This window comes from Opisthocomus hoazin, chromosome 7, assembly GCF_030867145.1.
Source record: "Opisthocomus hoazin isolate bOpiHoa1 chromosome 7, bOpiHoa1.hap1, whole genome shotgun sequence".
Classification (NCBI taxonomy): Eukaryota; Metazoa; Chordata; class Aves; order Opisthocomiformes; family Opisthocomidae; genus Opisthocomus; species Opisthocomus hoazin.
In genome coordinates this window covers 33,076,695-33,096,742 of record NC_134420.1, presented here as the reverse complement: position 1 = coordinate 33,096,742, position 20,048 = coordinate 33,076,695, and the positions used below count along the sequence as shown (strand labels likewise).

General features: G+C 40.7%; 1 protein-coding gene across 5 annotated transcripts; it reads left to right on the top strand.

Moving 5' to 3' along the window:
• Positions 1 to 1,418: 1,418 nt before the first annotated feature.
• On the top strand, positions 1,419 to 18,666 carry PTGR2 (prostaglandin reductase 2). 5 transcript variants are annotated; one of them, XM_075427576.1, is made up of 11 exons: positions 1,448 to 1,522; positions 1,949 to 2,139; positions 8,111 to 8,179; positions 10,554 to 10,672; positions 11,997 to 12,188; positions 12,786 to 12,956; positions 13,988 to 14,197; positions 15,011 to 15,132; positions 16,395 to 16,482; positions 17,111 to 17,151; positions 18,442 to 18,666. In XM_075427576.1, the coding sequence occupies exons 3-11, from the start codon at positions 8,143 to 8,145 to the stop codon at positions 18,506 to 18,508; spliced, it is 1,047 nt and encodes a 348-aa protein (XP_075283691.1). In that variant the 5' UTR covers positions 1,448 to 1,522; positions 1,949 to 2,139; positions 8,111 to 8,142; the 3' UTR covers positions 18,509 to 18,666. The 5 variants fall into 5 exon arrangements, with proteins under 5 accessions (XP_075283694.1, XP_075283693.1, XP_075283691.1 ...); XM_075427579.1 differs by lacking the exon at positions 1,949 to 2,139 and having other exon boundaries at positions 1,419 to 1,522; positions 17,111 to 17,150; positions 18,455 to 18,666; XM_075427578.1 differs by lacking the exon at positions 1,949 to 2,139 and having other exon boundaries at positions 1,419 to 1,522; positions 17,111 to 17,150; positions 18,444 to 18,666.
• The last annotated feature ends 1,382 nt before the right edge of the window (positions 18,667 to 20,048 follow it).

The following is a 20,048-nucleotide window of genomic DNA, read 5'->3' as shown; positions in this document are numbered from 1 at the left end:
GGATTTTGAAAGCCCATTTAATGTGTTCATTTCAGGGTTGTTTTTCTTCCTTCACTTATATACAGTATCTGAAGTGGTGTTGTCATTATGTAATTTATGGAAACAAAACAACAAAGTTATGCACATCTGCCCCTATACAGCAGCATACCTTTTCCTCACTTTTCTTTCTATTATTAGAAGTCTTTCAGATATTCGCTGTCAATTTAGAAGTAGTGTTCTCCATTAATACACACTTCAATCTTCTCCTGTTTGCTCACATAGTTACATGTAACATTGTTTTCTGAAATAATTGTTTCTCTAATAATCATCCTGCTCTTTTCTTGCATGAGGCAACCCAGTACTCATTCATTTTAATGCAGGCCTTCTACATACAAGTTATGCCCATTTGAAACTGAGGACAACTTCAACCCTAAAGACCCACTTTTAGTGCATTATACGAGTATGATGTTGATCTTTAACTGATACAAGTTGAGGAAAAAAAGTACAGAGGTATAAATCTCCTTATTAAGATACCTCATTCTTTTTCCTAGACCATCCCAATTCCAAAGATGTTATTTCAACTAACATGAACTGCAAAGTTCTGTACATTATGGTGGCACAAACATAAACCATTCCCTTATACCTATGTTAAAGTACTATGGGTGAAGCTCCAACAGAAAGGCTTTACCTGCCTTTATGTGAGAGGCAGAGTACAAAGTCACCAGGATCATTAGTCAGGAAGAGTTTTACCAGTCTTTTAAGTGGTCAGTTTAAGCTCTGCAGTAGTTTCCACTAACTCAGTGGCCACTTCACAGACCTGTTTGCCCTTGCAGCAGAGTGAGTCACTGCAACGTAGGGCAAGCACAGGGAGTAATCCAGCCAAGCAGCACCAGGACCTGAGCCCCATCCCAGCAAAGCTCTGGCTCCTCAGTTACTCATCCTCCTACAACCTGCTCTTACAGTAAAGGTGCCTCTTCATCTGTATTGAAGCATAGCAAAAGCACATATATAGTAAATACAACATTACATTGTACATAACAGCAACTTTACTAGAATTTTAAGAACGGCTATAATACAGGCTTCTGTCATATCAATGAACAAAATCTCTTCCACACAAGGAGCAAGTCTCCCTCAGCGCTACCCTCTCCCTCAAAGACAAGCCCCTCACAAGCTCTAAGCACCTCAGGAGAGAAGCCACTGCCACCACGACCTCATCCACACATGCAGCCGGGCGCCGAGGCGGGAGATGGAGATCCCGGCCCACAGCCCTATCGGCCGCTCTCCACGAAACAGGGAAGAAGGAGCAAAACCGGGCACCTGCTGCCGACGGGAGGCCGCTGACGGGCCGGGCCACTGCCCGCTACCCGCTCACCACTGCGGCCCTCCGCGCCTCTCGAAGGCCAGGCAGGGGCCGCCGCCGCTTTAAGCGCCGCGCCTCAGCCTGCCTGGGTGAGGCCTGCGCGCATGCGCACCGAGGGGCTGGGGCGGGGCCTCTGGTTTGCCCTGTGACGAAGCTGGCGGAGCGCTCGAGGTGCGGCTCAAGGTGAGCGGGAGCGTGTCGCGGCTGGCGCGCGGTGACGTCGGGAAGGGCGGCGTGCGCGGGGGGCTCGGCTTCTGGCCGCGTGTGGCGGCGCCCCGCGAGCCTCTTCCCCCCCCCCCTCCCGCGACGGTGCCGGGCCCTCCCGGCGCGGAGTCGTTCCCTCAGGGGTGGGTGAGCGCCTCGTCGTTGCAGGGCGGAGGGGGAGCACAGGTTTGACGGTTGGAAGAAGCTGTTGGGTTTGCCTGATCTCTGGAAGCTGAACGTGGCTTTACCGAGCCCCGGGGTCAGACCGCGGCCCGGGGCGGAGGGGGAGTCCCGGAGGAACGGAGTCCCCCTCAGCACCCGGATCAGGGCCGCTGTGCAGCTGGTAAAACTGAACGCCCCCTCCCTGCTGCTCACCTCTCTCGGTTTCTCTCTCCTGCGTTGTAGTGTCTGCAGCTTCTGCTGGCATTGAACCTTCTGCAGGACAGACTCCAGCGGCCCTTCCACCCCTGACAGCAGTGATTTCTGACTTGGCCTTTGGCCATACCTAGGGAAGTGGATCATCAGTGCACGCTCTGGGATTGCTCTCGTGTGGGAGCCTGCAGACTGCATCGCAGGCTTCTCAAAAAAAAAAAAAGGTCAGGGGGTGCTCCTGCCTTCCTGGGAGCAATCTGCGTTCTTATGTTAATTCCTGACTTGAAATTCTGCTGAGAAAAAACAGGTCTTATGTGTTGGTATTTTTAAACAATTTTCAGCAACTCCAATAAAATGCAACTATTTCTTAAAAAAAAAATAAAGTGCCCAAGTGGTGGTGCCTGAGACCTTTCAGCTTTTTTGACACCTAAATCTGAAAACGTGAAGTTTATACAGTCCTACTGTGTGTGGATATGAGTGTGTGTACTTCCTGGAACTTTTGCTCTGTATGTCAGTCAAATCTGGTAAAAAGCTCAAAGATATTAGGCTTCTTGGAATATAAAAAAAGAAAAGAAAGATGGCTACTACTATTGTCATTTGTTCTTTTTCACCTGTTTCTTTCTTGAGGGAAAGACTGCAGCCTGCCCTCAACCGTTACAGAGAATCCACATGGAGAAAACACTATGGGAGGAACTGTGCACCAAAGAATTCAATGATGAGACATGAAACATTAGGAAATCTGGATTTATGAGTTCAGCTCGTGAAAGTACTTACGTTTTTGTGGCAGGTGTTTTTCTCCATTCATGACAGTCAGTACTGATTCTGGCTTATACTTTTTGAAAACTTGAATTTGCAATTAATTAACATTCTTCAAATGTAGAGCTCCGTAGGGGTGTGGTGGAAACTTTGGTGCCTAATCTATTACATTCACTTTTCCGTTTGCATTCTCCTCACCTTCCCAGTAACAGTTATAATTTTTTTTGCTGTTTACTCAGCTGTTCCCATCTCATTTTGCTTGGTTCTGTCTCATTCATCGTTCCCAGTTTCTCCAGTTCTCTGTCCCCATTCTACTTCTCTCTTCCCTGCTTTGCTGGCCTTTAAGTTGCTGTTGCCACATTTCTCTGTTCTCACTGATTCCTAGTGCCAGTCCTTCCCAACTTTCCTGTGTGTTCCTCATTCAGAGTAATTTTTCCTTGAAATTTCTTTCTTTGAGTTTCCTCTGAGGATCTTTGTTCAGTCAGTTTGACACCACAGTTTCAAAAGACTTGCAGTCTTACTTATCTTCCATTTAGGTGGGACTGTCGTCTTCCTCCACGCTGCCTGGGCCTGATACAGGAGGGATAAACTACCTGCTCTTCCATTGTTTGCTGGGCTGCACCTGGCAACAACTTGGAAACAGATGAATCGTTTTGGCAAAAGTATATGTAACTTAAAACAGTGTCTTAACAGGCAGTCTCACACACAAGAAGTTCTAGGAACCAAACCCAGGACAAACGGGAGCATTTTAGCATTGAGGAATTTATTTAACATTTTTAAAAGGAGTTGTCATGTGTGTCTGCAAAAATGGGAAAAGAAAGGCAAGTGGAGAAAGGGGTAATAATAAAACTGGGCTAAAACATGCTTGAGATTCTCCTGAAGGTACTGCTGTTGTGCTGCTTAATGCTCCTGTTGTACTTATAGGGTGGGTCAGGTGATCTTGACATAGAATGATGATGCTAAAACTCGCAGTTATTTTTTCCTCCATTTGATTTAAAGAGTAAAACTGACTCAGATTATTTTTGTTTGGAATAGCTAAAAAACAGTAATGCATGTTGCTTCCTGTTGGTCTTAAAAAAAAAAAGTGTCAAAAGCATCCTTCACACTGGCATTACGCATATATTGAGAAGGATTATGTATATGATACAAATCTCCTTTATTTCACTTTTAAAAAATCTGTTTTCTTTTTCCGAAAGCTTTCCTCAGTTTGTGGTGCTAAAGGATGGTGCCTCTACTTATTTTCTTTAGACACTTCTGTATTTATATAACGTGAGGAAAGTTTGATTGTTTCTTACTATGTTTTGATATTAGTGTGAACATTTGCTTGTGTAATGGTGTTACTGACTTCCACTGCACAGTAAGTGCAGTCATATTTAGAAGTAAATGTCCATCTCCAGTGTTGTATTTTACTGTGACAGCTGTCATAGAATGAGTGACAGTTCAGTTGCCAGCCTTGCTTTCTGTCCACCTGCTCACAGTATCTGGATGATCTTCAAATTGAATTAGTACACAGGCTTCTAAACCAAAAGCGGTGAAAATGACCCAGGAAATCAACAGCATTTTTATTCCCTCAGAATGCCAGACATTCAAATAAGTCAGCTAAACTTACATTGTATACTTTTTCCACTCTCATCTTTCTATGCTCCTCTCTATTGCTTTTTCTTTCTCTTAATATGTTAATATCTTTGCCTTTTTTCTTTCAAGAACTCTTATTTTTTTTCTCTGTACTGTTATAGAAAGCAGTTATTTCAAATATGTGTTAGGCACAATAAAAATGCTTTTCATCAGATCTTTTCTTGTTCAGATTGGGTTTTTGCGTTTGCATAATGCAGGTATTTAATTTCAGGATAACAAAAATTGAGTCAGCAGTTTTGACAGCAGGCCTCTCCATAAGGCGTGAGCTGTACAGCAATTCTGCCTGGTCTGTATGGTTTATAAACAGTGGATCAAACCCTTAACGCCATGGATAGATTCAGACTGAATATGAATAGTTTATAGAGAAAAGGTTTGCCCAGATTTCCTGTGAGCTGTCAGAACACTGTTGGTTTATATTCACTGCATTCCTAGCTCATTATTTCTGCACAGAGCAGTTTCACTAGGGGTTATAAACTTCAGCCAGGTTCTGTATGTCCACAAATTCTTTACTAGAGTATGGTTGTCCTTTTAAATTGTACAGGGCACATCTGACAGTTTATAAAATGCTCATTGAATTAGCACAGATTCTCAGATGAGAAGACAATTAATTGGTCTGGGGAGAACGACTGTACCACTTGAATGTAGGTTTTTTAGGCAAATGCTATCAGGAGGAATTTGGAATTTTGTTCTGAAAAATGTTTTGTAAAAGAAGTACAAGTGCCCAAGATCATGCAGGAAGTCTATAGCTGAGTGCGATGCTGAACCCAAGATCTGCCACAGCTTATTTTAGGCCATCCTTCCCATCAGAGTTTTACAGAAGTATCTTTATTTCAGAGATTGTATCAGCTGTGTGGGTAGAAAAATGGATTTTTATTTCTCTCCTTAACTGTCAAGTCCTGTATTTTCGATGATTTTTTTTTTTGTTGAATAGTAACTAGTAACTTCATCAAAGTGTGGGGGTTTTTCCTTTTGTTTTAGACTGATGTTCTACATTGTTCTGTCCAAAGAGCTGTGCAGGTCACTTATTTTTCTCTGATGTGATGCTGTAGAGACACATTTGAAATCCATTTCTTGTAGTTTTTCTTGTAGCACACTTAGGTGTTGAAGTGCTGAAAAGAAACTAACTCTTGAATAATTTTCACCTAATAAGTAGCTTTTGAAGTGCAAACACAATCAAATGTTAAACCTTTATCTCATTTATGAACCAGACACTTCTAGTTTGAGTCAGTTTTGGGTTTTAGAGGAGAGAGAAGGGCCAGGGATATGCCCATTTTCACAGAATCACGTAATCATAGAACAGTTTGGGTTGGAAGGGACCTTTAAAGGTCATCTAGTCCAATTGCCCTGCAATGAGTAGGGACATTTTGCTCAGAGCCCCATCCAACCTGACCTTCAATGTTTCTAGGGATGGGGCATCTACCACCTCTCTGGGCAACCTGTTCCAGTGTTTGACCACCCTCATCGTAAAAAATTTCTTCCTTATATCTGGTCTAAAGCTACCCTCTTTCAGTTTAAAACCATTACCCTTTGTCCTATTGCAACAGAGCCTGCTAAAAAGTTTGTCCCCATCTTTCTTACAAGCCCCCTTTAAGTACTGAAAGGCTGCAATCAGGTCTCCCCTCAGCCTGCTCTTCTCCAGGCTGAACAGCCCCAGCTGTGTCAGCCTTTCCTGATAGGAGAGGTGCTCCAGCCCTCTGATCATTTTTGTGGCCTCCTCTGGACCCACTCCAACAGGTCCATGTCTTGCCTGTGCTGAGGGCTCCAGAGCTGGACGCAAAACTCCAGGTGGGTTCTCCCCAGAGCAAAGGGGCAGAATCCCCTCCCTCGACGCTGCTTTTGATGCAGCCCAGGATATGATTGGCCTTTCTGGGCTGCGAGCGCACATTGGTGGCTCATGTCCAGCTTTTCATCCACCAGTACCCCCAAATCCTTCCCTGCAGGGCTGCTCTTAATCCCTTCATCCCCCAGCCTGTGATGATAATGGGAGTTTTTCCAGCCCAGGTGCAGGACCCTGCACTTGGCCTTGTTGAACCTCATGAGGTTCACATGTGCCCCCTTCTTGAGCTTGCTCAGGTCCCTCTAAATGGCATCCTGTCCCCCAGGTGTGTCAACCACATCACTCAGCTTGGTGTCATCTGCAAACTTGCTGAGGGTGCACTCGATCCTACTGTCAATGTCACTGATGAAGATACTAAACCGGTCCCAATACGGACTGCTGAGGGACACCACTTGACATTGATCTCCATCTGGACACTGCACTGTTGACCCTCAGGATCAACAACCAATTCCCCATCCACTGAACAGTCCACCCATCAAATCCATCTCTCTCCAATTTAGAGAGAACATGTTATGGGGAACTGTGTTAAAGCCTTACAGAAGTCCAGATAGACGACATCAGAAGCTCTTCCCTTGTCCACTGATGTAGTCACTCCATCATAGAAGGCCACTAGTTGATCAGGAGGACTTGCCCTTGGTGAAGCCATGCTGGCTGTCTCGAATCACCTCCCTGTCCTCCATGTGCCTTAGCATAGCTTCTACGAGGATCTGTTCCATGATCTTCCCAGACACAAAGGTGAGGCTGAGAGGTCAGTAGTTCCTGGGATCCTCCTTTCTACCCTTTTTAAAAACGGGTGCAATGTTTCCCTTTTCCCAGTCACCAGGGACTTCACTGGACTGACGTGACTTTTCAGTTATTATGGAGAGTGGCTTGGCAACTACATCAGCCAGTTCCCTCAGGACTCTGGGATTTTCTCCTGATAATTTTTTAATTATGTTTTTCAGCACTCCAGGCTGTAGTTCTTAATATTCTGTGAGTGCTGTAATGTAAGCACTGTAACAGTACAGACAGAAGGTTCTGTATTTTGCCATGTTCGAAGAGTGAAGATGTTGGATAAGTGGTGATAGTGTACTCTTTCTAGGCTCATCTGTTTAGCTTTATTCCAATTTGCTGTTCTTGTCAGCAAAATAAACATTATGACAAAGACATCAGCTATCATGTTTCATTCCTTAATGTCTTTGGTTCTTGTGGAGGTTGGTTATTTACAGCACTGAGCTGAGAATAGTCGTAAGAACATTTTTATTTTGTATTAGCTGTGAAAGCATATAAGACCATGATTTTTCTCCTTGTTAAATAAGGTTCATTCGCTGTTAATCACTTTGGTCTCTCACAGTTGCAAGAATACAAATTTCCAGTCTTCTTTTAAACTGTTGAAATTGAAGCGGAAATTTTTCAGTGAAACAGTCCAAATGGTGCTATAATTCTTTCTCATCTCTGAGCTGGACCATTTCTTAGGAGAAAATGCACTGTTAATAGAAAGACTTGCTATTTCATGTGAAAACATCTTACACAGCAATCTCTCTTTATCATATACCTGCATACTGCTATTATTGGCATGCGTGCCTGCTTTTTATTGAGTTGCACCTGACTCGCGCATGCAAAGCTGCCTCAGTGTTTTGTAGGTGGGAACAGAGTGTTCTCAGCACAGGAAAGCAAACCAAACACGTCTCCTACAGCCTGGTAGAGATGGTCACAATCCTACAAGGAGCATGGTACATTATAATTTTCAGTCTTTCCGGAAGGTACTACTGTGACACTGTATAAAATCATGGGTTTAACAAGGTAAAGGGGGAAACTCTTTATTCACACTTTTTTTTTATTTTACATTTGAAGTTGTTTTATATGATTCTTGGGCACGGATGCTGAAGTATTTCCTCCCCAGTTTCCAAATTACTAAGTGCTCTGACCTATATTATTTTTCAAGAAAATTTATGTTTCAGTCCTTCAAACAATGTTTTGCTTTCTAGGAATCCAGTGTGAAATTGCTGCAAAAGCAGGGATGATTATACAAAGAGTAGTGCTGAATTCACGCCCTGGTATGTATTGCTCTCCAATAAAGGAGCAACATGTTTGTTATGGTTGCCTAATGCTCAAAAATGGTGAGGGTAGAAACAGACACTAACTTAAGATACTGACATGTATATATCTTAATATTGCATGCAGCATAAGGTTTACTGTGAAGTGTATTTATTTAGTCTGTATATACAGGTTTCTAAACTCTTGGGTCGGAAAAAAAGGGTTAACGCATAGTATATGATAAAGCTCTAAGTGTAGGGAGTCAAAGTGAAGAAAGATTAGCAAGCATGGCTTTTTAGTTATGACATTTGTTCCTTTGGCATTTTAAGAGATGACTGAAGTAAAGTATTTTGTTACTATTCATTTTTGTTTCATTTTAGTAAATATTGAATCTTTTATTCCTCCCATGTTTCAAAGAGTTTTTTAAATTTACACTTTTAAGGATTTGTTTACTTCCTTGCTTACACATTTGCCTTATTATGGCTGTCAGCACAATGTTTTTAATAAGGAGTATATAAATTGTCTGTTGTAGAAGACCTGCAGATGTGTATTAAGTTTTTTGAAGGGTATTGTATGGTGCCTAATGCCAAAATAGTCCTAGGAGGTAAGAACTATTGTGTGACCTGCAAATAAGTCCTTCCTGATGCAGATCCAATGTTACAGCAGTAGCCTGCTGTAGTCACACAGTCACTCTGACTTAAAACACAGAATCATAGAATCATTTACGTTGGAAAAGACCTGTAAGATCATCAAGTTCAACCTAGCACTGCCAAGTCCACCACTAAACCATGCCCCTAAGTGCCACATCTACACATCTTTTAAATGTCTCCAGAGACGATCACTCAACCACTTCCCTGGGCAGCCTGTTCCGATGCCTGATAACCCTTTTGGTGAAGAAATTTTTCCTAATATCCAATCTAAACCTCTCCTGGTGCAACCTGAGGCCGTTTCCTCATCCTATCACTTGTTACTTAGGAAGAATGACTGGCACTCACTTTGCTACAACCTCCTTTCAGGTGGCTGTAGAGAGTGATAAGGTCTCCCCTGACCCTCCTTTTCTCCAGGCTAAACACCCCCAGTACCCTCAGCTGCTCCTCGTAGGACTTGTTCTCTAGACCCTTCACCAGCATCGTTGCCTTTCTCTGGGCACACTGCAGCAGCTCAATGTCTTGCAGTGAGGAGCCCAAAACTGAACACAGTATTCGAGGTGTGGCCTCACCAGTGCCGAGTACAGGGGCACGATCACCTCCCTACTCCTGCTGGCCACACTATTCCTGATACAAGCCAGGATGCCGGTGGCCTTCTTGGCCACCTGGGCACACTGCTGGCTCATGTTCAGCCAGCTGTCGACCAACACCCCCAGGTCCTTTTCCGCTGGGCAGCTTTTCAGCTACTCGTCCCCAAGCCTGTAGCATTGCATGGGATTGTTGTGACCAAAGTGCAGGACCAGGCACTGAGCCTTGCTGAATCTCATACATTTGGCCTCGGACCATTGATCCAGCCTGTCCACATCCCTCTGCAGAGCCTTCCTACCCTCCAGCAGATCGACACTCCCACCCAATTTGGTGTCATCTGCAAACTTACTAAGGGTGCACTTGATCCCCTCATCCAGATCATTGATAAAGATACATACATGGGTATCTGGCTCTCTCCTTCTGGTACCACTGGTTCCAGTTGTCAGGTCTGATTGATCTGCATGTGGTTTCAACCTGAGGATAAGGCCTCTGGTTCTGGGGCTCTGGGCATACATTTTGTAGGTGTTTCTGGGGAAACCTTAATTTAAGGATGTCTGTCTGTAGCTGCAAATGGATGTTTTTGCAGCATATGTATACACTGTGGCAATGATCTGTGTTCCCCCACTAATCTCAGTGAATCAAGAGAGACTGTAAAAGGTCAGAGTGTAAAACTAAACTGGTTAAAATTTATGGTCATTTACTGCTGGCAAAATAGGACATGGTGGTTTTGTTATGCAAGAGAAGAAATCTCAGTGCATGTCTTTTTTGAAAGTTAGGGACTTTTCGGAACACAGGGTATACAGAACCATTTTTTGAGAATGAGAACAGCTCTTTTTTTTTTTTTTTCATTTGTTGTAATTGTTAATAAAAATTATGTTCAGCAAGCAGCATGGAAACACTCAGTGCAAGTGCCTGGTACTGGCCCAGGTACACGTAACGCTGACAGATCAGCAGGTCTTCGGTTTGGTTGGTGGCAATGCACCCACTTAAATTATAGTCTGTGACACAAAATCTGAAAGTTGGTCAGTACTTTTATACCTGAGTAAAGGTACAAGCTAACTTATTTACAAAGAACTACCTTAAAAAAAGGCCTTCCCATATTGATTAAGGGAAGCTCTATATTGATTCATTTATTTGTTTGATTTTCAAATAATTCTAGGTAAGAATGGAGTGCCAGTGGCTGAAAACTTCCGACTGGAACAAAGTACAATAGCAGATACGATCCAAGCGGGACAAGTGCGTGTTAGAACCCTTTATCTCTCTGTGGACCCTTACATGGTAGGTGATGGACTTAGAACCAAGCCAGAATTTGTTTTTTAAAGTATCCTCAATTCTGTACCTGTCGGGATGTTTACCACCAAAGTTACCAATTGTAACACAAACATATCTCTAGTATAAGTTAGTAATTCTGTTCATTCTGATGGAGCTATATTGGGAAGGAATTTGGCATTAATGTGCCTGTGATATATATATAGGAATATGACTTTATAGGACCAGGAAGAGGCTGTGAGCCCTGGTATACCATTACAGATTTGTTTGTATCAGCTTTTTCTGAACTTTGCCTTTTTTATATACATTTTTAAACTTTTTTTTTGCCATGGAAGGAAGTATTTTTCAGTTGAGGGGAGTGTGGGTAGAGGAGGAAGAATATTTCATGATGAAGCAAGAGAGGGACATGATCAGGCAAAAAAATTCTAGACAAAACATGGAAATTATTCAGGTTGAATGTTACTTAGCTATTACCAGTTTTGTTTATAAATGAAAGTCAGATTTTCTCGGGTGGGTGATGTCAGGAGAAAAATGTGTCAAAACTTTGTAAACAATGGAAACGGAGAGAGGATTGGTGAATGAAGCCATAACCAGCACTTGCACCGAATTCTGCAAAACTGTAGAAATCACGTGGTAGGGAGAGTTGTGGGTTGAAATGGAAGTGAAGGTAGGAGGAGAACCAGACAGACCCAGTCTGCTAGTATGTAAAAGTTTACTATAAAGAGAATTCTGATCATTTGTTCCCTGCATAGATGGAGATAACAGAAGAGAAACAATCTTAACTTCAGGAAAGTAGGCTTAGCTTGGGAATTAAGGAAAAGTTTAAGCATCTTGAAGTACTAACTCAGGCTATGAGGGGAGATTAAAGAAAATACTTCAGCTTTCAAGATGTTTCATTGAACAGATCTCTGTCAAGGATGGTCTACACATATTTGACTGTTCTTCAGTGCATAGGCATGGACTAAATGACTTTTGGGTGGTTTTTTTGATCTTACATTTCTATGATTCAGCCAGTTAAAGAGTGGCATTTATAGAATTCTTGTCAGATGCAAGCTGGTTGCACGGCTGACTTTGAGGCAGCGCCTACAGAACATGTTGGCTTTGGTAATGCTGCTGGAGGAGATCAGAATGGTCCATCCTCCTTTTGTACTGAGCAAACAAGAGGGGAAAGAGGGATCTAAGAAAAAATGATGAATATTTGGGGCTTATTGAGGGATTTTTGAGTAGCCCTTTGTGTTTGAGGTTTTAAACATATCTCATCCCCAACTTCATTTGAACTCATAAACAAACCATGTGTTCTGCTAGAGCCTCTCATCAAAGCCTTGTCTTTCAGCGCTGCCGAATGAATGAGGATACGGGCTCAGATTACCTCCTGCCCTGGCAGCTGTCTGAAGTTGCTGATGGTGGGGGCATTGGGGTTGTGGAGGAGAGCAAGCATGACAACCTTGCTAAAGGAGACTTTGTAACTTCCTTCAATTGGCCCTGGCAGACAGTGGCAATTCTAGATGGAAGCTTGCTGCAAAAGGTAATGTAAATACAAAGCCCAGATTGTCACTATTTTCTTTTCCTAAGCATTTTTTTTTTTAATAGCAGCTAAAGATACTATTTCTTAGTCAAAAAAGAGCTAATGTTATTGGAGCAATTAAGTTGAAAGCGGAGAGGTAGTGTGCATTACAGATATTGTGTTGATCATCCTTGTGTAACACAGAAAATTATTGTAGTTTAAGAATGTATACTTTCCAATAAACTCCTTCCTTTAGGACCCTTTGCCACTGATCTGCAGTCACAATATTTGATTAAACAGTGTTATTTTATGTTCTATGATAGCATAGGGATAGTTCATCATTGCTGGAAACTTCTTATCTCCCAACTGCTTTTTGACACATAATGTAAGTTTTTGTGAGTGACATTGTTTAAAAACTTTTTCTAAAACTATGGAAATACAATCTTTGTTTCATTTTGTATAAACCTGTTATTAGGACAGAGCTAGTTTATGCTTGTCCCTACCAGTTGTACCATGCCTGGTAAATACCCTGAGTTAGCCTTCTATCCTCAGACAATTAAATAGCGAACAGCAAAACCTCACCTTAAAAAGAAATGACCACGTGTTTCTGTTTTGTAGCTTGTTCCACAACTTGTAAATGGACGCCTTTCCTACTTTCTCGGTGCAGCTGGCATCACAGGACTGACAGCCCTGTTAGGTATAAAGGAGAAGGGACACGTGGCTGCGGGTACAAATCAGACAATGGTGGTGAGCGGAGCAGCCGGTGCCTGCGGCTCTTTGGCTGGCCAGGTAGGTAGGCTTAAGACATGCAAGCATACTCTGTTACCAGGTTTATCTTCTGAAACATGCTGGTTAGAAAACATACAGATAAAATCATTGCAAATGTGAGCGAGTATAACTCCTTGGGAAGGGCCACTTTGACAGATTTGGTTCACACTCTCGCTGAGGAAGACTTTAGGTGTGATACTGAAGTTTCATGAAACTGGGACAGGAGAAAATGACCCAAGGTGATTACTTGTCATTAGCATAAACAAAGTAGATGGTATAAATACACATATTTGCTCTATATTTATATAGTAGTCTGCCATTTGAACACAGTCTTTGAGTTGACTGGCGACTTTCATTTTTTTCTTTATTAGAAAATAGTTAGTAAAAAAATGTAGTAAATCCTTCTTCATGTTGTGTTCCATGACATACTTTGTGTTTTGAGATTTACAGTCCTTTTATCCTCCTCAGCTCTGCAGAACCTGTTGCAGTGTGTTTATGTGTGTGTATGTGCATATCTACAAATATATATGTGTGTATACACACACATACATATATATGAATACAAGCACAATAGATACTAAGCAAGCTTAAGACATTGGTAAAGAGGAGCCATGAAGAAACAATGCATAAGCAAATCTATGAAGAATATATTTAAATCAGTTATTGTCCAATATTTTTGGCCTTTTATTATCTGTGTTACAGTACTTGGCAGATGGTGGTTTTATACTATATTTGTCTGTCCAGTGCTGCCAATCATTGGTGACTCCACAGACTCAACCTCCTACAGTCAGTGTGTATGGAAAGATGGCAGATTTTGATTGTACCTACCCCTTCTCTAGGTGTAAGGAGGGAGTGACCAGACGCAATTGTGTCACATGAGATGGGAGCGTGCGCTGAACTTTGCTGCCTGGGTTTTAGTGGGATGAGGGGTAACTGTAACACATGCAAAGGCCCCCTTCCTCCCACTGCTACCTTTATGCAGATGAATGATCTAACTTCTCTTTACTGTTTGGGTTTGTTTGTTTGTTTGTTTTTAAACTCTGTGCCTGCAGATTGGCCGTCTGGAGGGCTGCTCTAGAGTGGTGGGGATCGCTGGCACAGATGAAAAGTGCTCCATTTTGGTCCAAGAAATGGGGTTTGATGCTGCTATCAATTACAAGAAGGAGGATGTGGCAGAGCAGCTACGTGAACTTTGCCCAGATGGTGTGGATGTTTACTTTGACAATGTTGGTGGAGACATCAGTGATACAGTTATAAGTCAGGTGATTATATCAGCTGTCAGGTTTATTCTAGTCATTCTCCAATGTCTGTGTGCCCAGCATTGAATTAATTCATACCAGAGATCAGCCTGCACTACAGCAGAGCAGGCTTTCCTCTTCATTGATCTAATCCAGGTGCTGATCCTGGTCTTGAGGAGAAATCAGATGTCTGAAATCAGTGCCTGTCATTTGGACTGGCCTGGCAGTATAGTAATAGAAACAATTTCTGCTTCTTGTCTCTCGATTCTTTGGCCAGGAGACTTGATAATATTCTAAACCTTGTGTGTCCGTGTAGTAATCTTGTGTTTTGTCCACTTTGGTTTTTTAGCTTCACAAAAGACCAGCTCTACTGGGCCTCCATAAAGACTCTTGACCAGCCCTGTTCATTGTTAATGTGAAACCACTTTGTCTCATGGCAGGGAGGCTTTGGTGGCAATGCCATCTCTGGGAGCTCCAAATCACAGCTGTGTCCAACAGCTGTATCAAACTTCTTTGTCCTATTACCCCTCTCCTCCTGACCAAAAGGGCATGCAGTAAGATAACAATTTCTTGTATTCCTTGTATTTAATGCCTTTTTACATTACACATAGGCTGTATAGCATTTATTTTTCCACTCTTGCCCTGCATTTATCTATTTGAATGTTGTCCAAGGTTGAATGGGACTGCCTGCAATTCTCCCACTCTTTGCTAGGAAATGTGGCTCTAAATAAGGATACCCATGTGAAAATTTTGCAGTGTTATCTATTGCATCTAGGGAAAATTTAGTTTCTGAGACCAAGGAATGTAATTTTTTGCACTTTGTGCTGTCTCAAACAGATGAATCAGAACAGCCATATCATCCTGTGTGGGCAGATTTCTCAGTATAACAAAGATGTGCCTTATCCTCCTCCACTGCCTCCTGACATAGAAAAAATACAGAAAGAAAGGAATATCACAAGGTACATTTCTCCTCCAGGACTTGTGACCAGGTTCCATTTAAATTGCGCACGTGATGTTGTGACTGATGTTTGGCAGGTAGTCTTTAAATTGGCAATAGGCACATGTAATTGGAACAGAATGTTGCTATACCAAAAGAGGAAACTATTATCACAACATCAGTAAATCCTTTCTCTCATGTTTGTCTGTATCAGCATAAAAAATGGGAAGAGATGTTATTACATGTTAACATAGTTGTCTGTTGTTATGCTTTGTTTGTGGTTGGTTGATTTAGTCCTGGAGACTCTGATGGATTCTTCAGTATGAGGGGAGGTGTTCCATGGTTCTGTTCTCAGATGTTCTGCAGAGTACCTTCTCTCCAAGTGTAGTAGTTCAGGTAGAGAGAAAATCAAACATTTTTAAAGTACGGATGCAGCTGATGCAGTGATTGTATTGAAATGACATTTTTAGTGTTTGGAGTTTTTTTAGATAATGGGACTGTAGGTGTGACAGATATATACAGGTAAAACATTGATTTTTTTCATGACTCTGGGAATTGCTGAATCTCCTGTGAGGATTCAGGTGGAGCTAAGACAGAGATTAGGAGCAAAGTCTTAGGAGATTTTTTATTCATTGCACTGCAGAAAGTTGAGGCAACTTTTGATTTCTGTGCAAATGGATTGACCTCTTTTAATTAAAATTGTTTTCTTGTCCCTGTTACTGTTGTCTGCACTTTTTAAAAACAGATAAAAATACTAAAATACACAATACATAGTAGAAGAAAGTGGAGAGTTTAGTTAGTACATTGCTACAAGTAATTATCATTTTGATGATCATTTCAGTTTCTCTTGATTGCTATAGACAACTGTGATGGCAGGATATGCAAAATTTTGGGGAGCCTGGAAGTTAATTTATACTCACCATCTAGTTGCAGGTCCACTAATTATTCTCCCTACCACAAAAAAAAAAAAAGGAAAAAGAATAGGGATTCGCTCACATTTTATGGACACTTGCTTATTCTGGCTTATTCTGCTTATACTTGACTTTTATTACTCTTCTTTCTGATACGTGAAGAGAATTACTTTTCTAAGTCCGATGTTGCTGTCAAGCTCCCACTGCAGGGAACTGTCTCCACAAGCTGGCAAAGCTCTGAGCTATATCTTGTCGTAATTAGTACTCATAGCCCTTCAGTTTCTATAATGTTGTTTCCTGAAAAGATTTGTAAAGATTTCAAAATATGCTTACCAACTTTTCTTAAATCAAGGCTCATTCTTTTCTTTTACAGGGAAAGATTCTTAGTGCTGAACTATATGGACAAACAAGAAGCTAGTATATTACAACTCTGTCAGTGGATCCAAGAGGGTAAACTGAAGGTTAGAACTTTTACATTTAATCTATGGCTTTTGGTACTATATCCTCAGATCACGGTCTGACTACAAGAAGTCCAGTTTCTTTGTCGCTGGCTCTCTTAATTGAACAGTTTTTCTTAAGAATATTTAAGTACAGTTGAAAGCGTATTAGGTAGCACTGTTTTAGTAGGTACTTGCTGAGGATGCTGTGACTGTAGTGTGACAGACTTTCCTAATTACATGCTGCTGATGTCTATATTCTTTCTTTTGGCATAGGGTGCAAGTGCTTCTTTACTTAAGGGATCAGACCTTCAAAAATATGTACTTTCAAATACCTGATTAGTTCGTGTCCTGAATGCTTTTGGAGATCTTGTCTGAAATTTTGTAAATTTTCCTGGGAAAATCCTGAGACATGAAATTTCAGCAGGGGCAGGGATGTTCCAGTTCTGACTGAAGAATTAAATTGCCTACATGTTTATTAGAAAGTATTCACTCCTCTCTTGAGGAAAGAATCTGGCCCGAACAGAGCACTGTCCATTGTAGCAAGAGCATTCTTTAGATTTTGATAGTTTCTGTGGCAGTTTCATGGTATGTTTCTAAGAAATGTTAATCTTGTTTGAAGAAAGCTAAAATGACTTGTTTGCATTGACAGGTCAGAGAGACCGTGGTAGAAGGCTTAGCAAACATTGGTGGTAAGATTTTTACACTGTTTTCTAAGAATAATAATCTGGTCAAGTACAGTGACAGTAGGGGTTGACTACTTCCTTTGTTTCATTTGCCAATTCAGATTTTTGTATTTTATCTAAACCATGATTTTTATGTTATAACAAAATATTTTTTTTTCCACAAGGTATTAGAATGTTCTGTGAGAAGATTATTTTATGTTAAAAAAATAATTGAAGATAAATTTTGAGATTTTGTTTTGTTTTGTTTTGTTTTACTGCTGGGGGGGAAATAGTTGTTAAACCACTACCTTAGCAGCTGATGATAGTCATCCTGATCTTACAGATTTAAGGTGCTGCCCATTTCTTAGAACTTGTGTGTAAGAAAATGGTATTTTGGAAACCTTGAACTTATATTTAAAAAAACCTAGTATCTAACAGTGCTTGTTACTGGATTTGCTAACAAAAAAATAAATTGAAAAGTACATGCAAGAAAGGGGAAAGCATATTAGAAATTGCTAAACAAAGTAAAAAATAATTTATTTTAAAGGAACAAAATAGCCTGTAGCCTGTTCAAAAAATCTGCAACAAAGAGAATATAAAAATGAAGGGGGTCTTGTGACTTCAGTGAGACAAAGCTAGAGAGCCAGGTGATTCAAGATGTGCTGTAAGAATTCTTCCCTTTCAAGTAACAGGGAAGAGAATGATTTAGTCCATTTAGTCTTTAGTCTCACAAGGTTGGAAACCAGGAGAATTAAGTGATAGCCAAATCTTACAGATATAAATTTATTCTAGTCACTACTTACTGGTATACATATGTATTTTGAAGGAATTTGATCAAATACAGCAGTGAATATTTCATACTTTGTTTACTCAAATATTTATTCTTCTGCACCAGCTTCTCACATTTATTGTACTACATAGAGTATTTGAAAACCTTTTGCTCTTACAAAGGTTTATGAAACTCACAGCATTTGTGGGCTCTCCAGTCGTGCCTCATCGTTCTGTTCGGTATTCGTATGGCGTATTACAAAAACAGCAAATGTAATCATTAACTTGTATAGGGCCAAACAGTTGCTTACAAATCACTTTTTAAAATTATTATACAAAACTGCCCTGAGCAGTTTATTACAGACTAGCTTTTTTTTTTTCTTGTTAATTTAACATGTCATTGAGGATAAATGTGTTTAGGTCCAAAATGTGATCTTTCCTTTTTGGGGAACTGTTTAATACATTTGCTTCTAGAATTTTTTTTTTTTCTTTTTTGGAAGTTACTTGGCACATTTTGCTTGTCACTAACTTATTTCATTATTTCTCTTGGAGCCGCTTTCCAGTCCATGATGAGTGGAGGCAATATTGGAAAACAGATCGTCTCAGTTTCTAAGTAAAAGTCATTGCTTCAGGAAAAATAATTGGATTCTGTCTCTAACAGTGAGCAAGTTTTTACTTATCCTAATTTCCATTTTCTGAAATAAGCCATTAAGTTGTTCTGTATCTACTGAAAGCAGAGGTTCTGGGATGCTAATAAACTAAGTAGAACTGGAAACAGGAATGCAATCATTTATACTAGAAATGAGTAATACATTATTTGACATGATTTTGACAGTTGCCAGCTAGCACACTTGCAAATATTTCATGGGTATGGTTTGAAAGTTAGAAAATCCCAGGAACCACTTCCAATATGCAATTTGTATGCAACCACCTAGTTTTGGTCATTAGAAGAATTCACTAATGTAGATGTGCATCATTCCCATGCTAATTTGTCTCAGTGCCCAGGAACTTCTCCAGGAATTTTTAGTTTACTAGTGTAAGTTTGCCCTGACAGTCCAATCAATCTGGCTACTCATTTTAGAATTTAACTGTTCTCATTTTTACAGAGACTTGCATGAAAAATTCCATTTCTGGAATTCGGGATCTCTAATAACAAAGATATTTCCACTGTGCCATCTGGAACAAATTTCCACTGATCTGTCTTGTCCATTTCTCTGTATTGTATCATTATATCTCCTATTTTTAGAGCACTGGGAACCTAATTCATTTACAATTCCATCTGCATGAAACCTAAGACTTTCATCAGAGATAGGTTCAGGTGTAGGGTGAGCCTTATTTACCCTCCTCAGTCTTTGCATTCCAGACTTAAGTGAAGTTTTCTTTTAGGAATCCTTTCTAAAATCTACTGTACCTTATTTGTCTGACAATCTCCCTGATGTCACTAGTTTTTCTGGTTTTTACACCCCTCCAGGGTGACTGGCAGAGAAACTCAAAACATGCTGCCCGATGACAAAAGGCAACTTTGCAGACAATTGACCTGCTGTTCCCTGTGTAACTTATCTTGGCTCAGAATTTTTGGTCTAACAATGCTCTTTTACCATCTCAATCCAATGGGGAAACTTGAAAAAATGAGTCACCATTTCCAAGTTTGACTAGCATAACCCCAAGGCAAATGAGACTGATGAGATTAAGCAGGTGTCTTCAAAGGCAAGGAGCAGAAAAGGGAGCAGATAATTATCTTAAAGACATTAGAATTCCACTACTATGTACATTCAGAGACATTAACACATATTTATGTAGAGAATAGGATTGTTAGTGACACATTCTGATTTGTAGGGGATTGGTTTGGTTTGTAATTTTTTGCCTTTAAGAGAAGTGCTTCCAAACAGCAGGGTCAGCTGAACTGTCCAGAGAAAGGATTATCTAGATCTGCTTGAGTCACTATCTAGGCTCAAAATAAATGGAATCCAAGGACTAGGAAAGAAATACTATGCAAGACATCTGGTGTTCTAAATAATTTTGCATGCTATGGAAAGTAAGACAACGAGTATCAAAATTGCCTAATATTGGTTGTAAGCAATATGAGAAACAGTCCTTGCATTTCCGAGTGCTGAAAGAAGGAAACATGCAGTGATGGATGCCATAAAATTTGAGGAA

Excerpts from the sequence above, each read along its gene's own strand:
- PTGR2 (XM_075427576.1), top strand. The coding sequence starts at position 8,143 with ATGATTATACAAAGAGTAGTGCTGAATTCACGCCCTG. Across the intron at positions 14,198-15,010 it reads GTGATACAGTTATAAGTCAG|ATGAATCAGAACAGCCATAT; the intron begins GTGATTATATCA and ends TGTCTCAAACAG. Across the intron at positions 15,133-16,394 it reads AAAGAAAGGAATATCACAAG|GGAAAGATTCTTAGTGCTGA; the intron begins GTACATTTCTCC and ends TTTCTTTTACAG.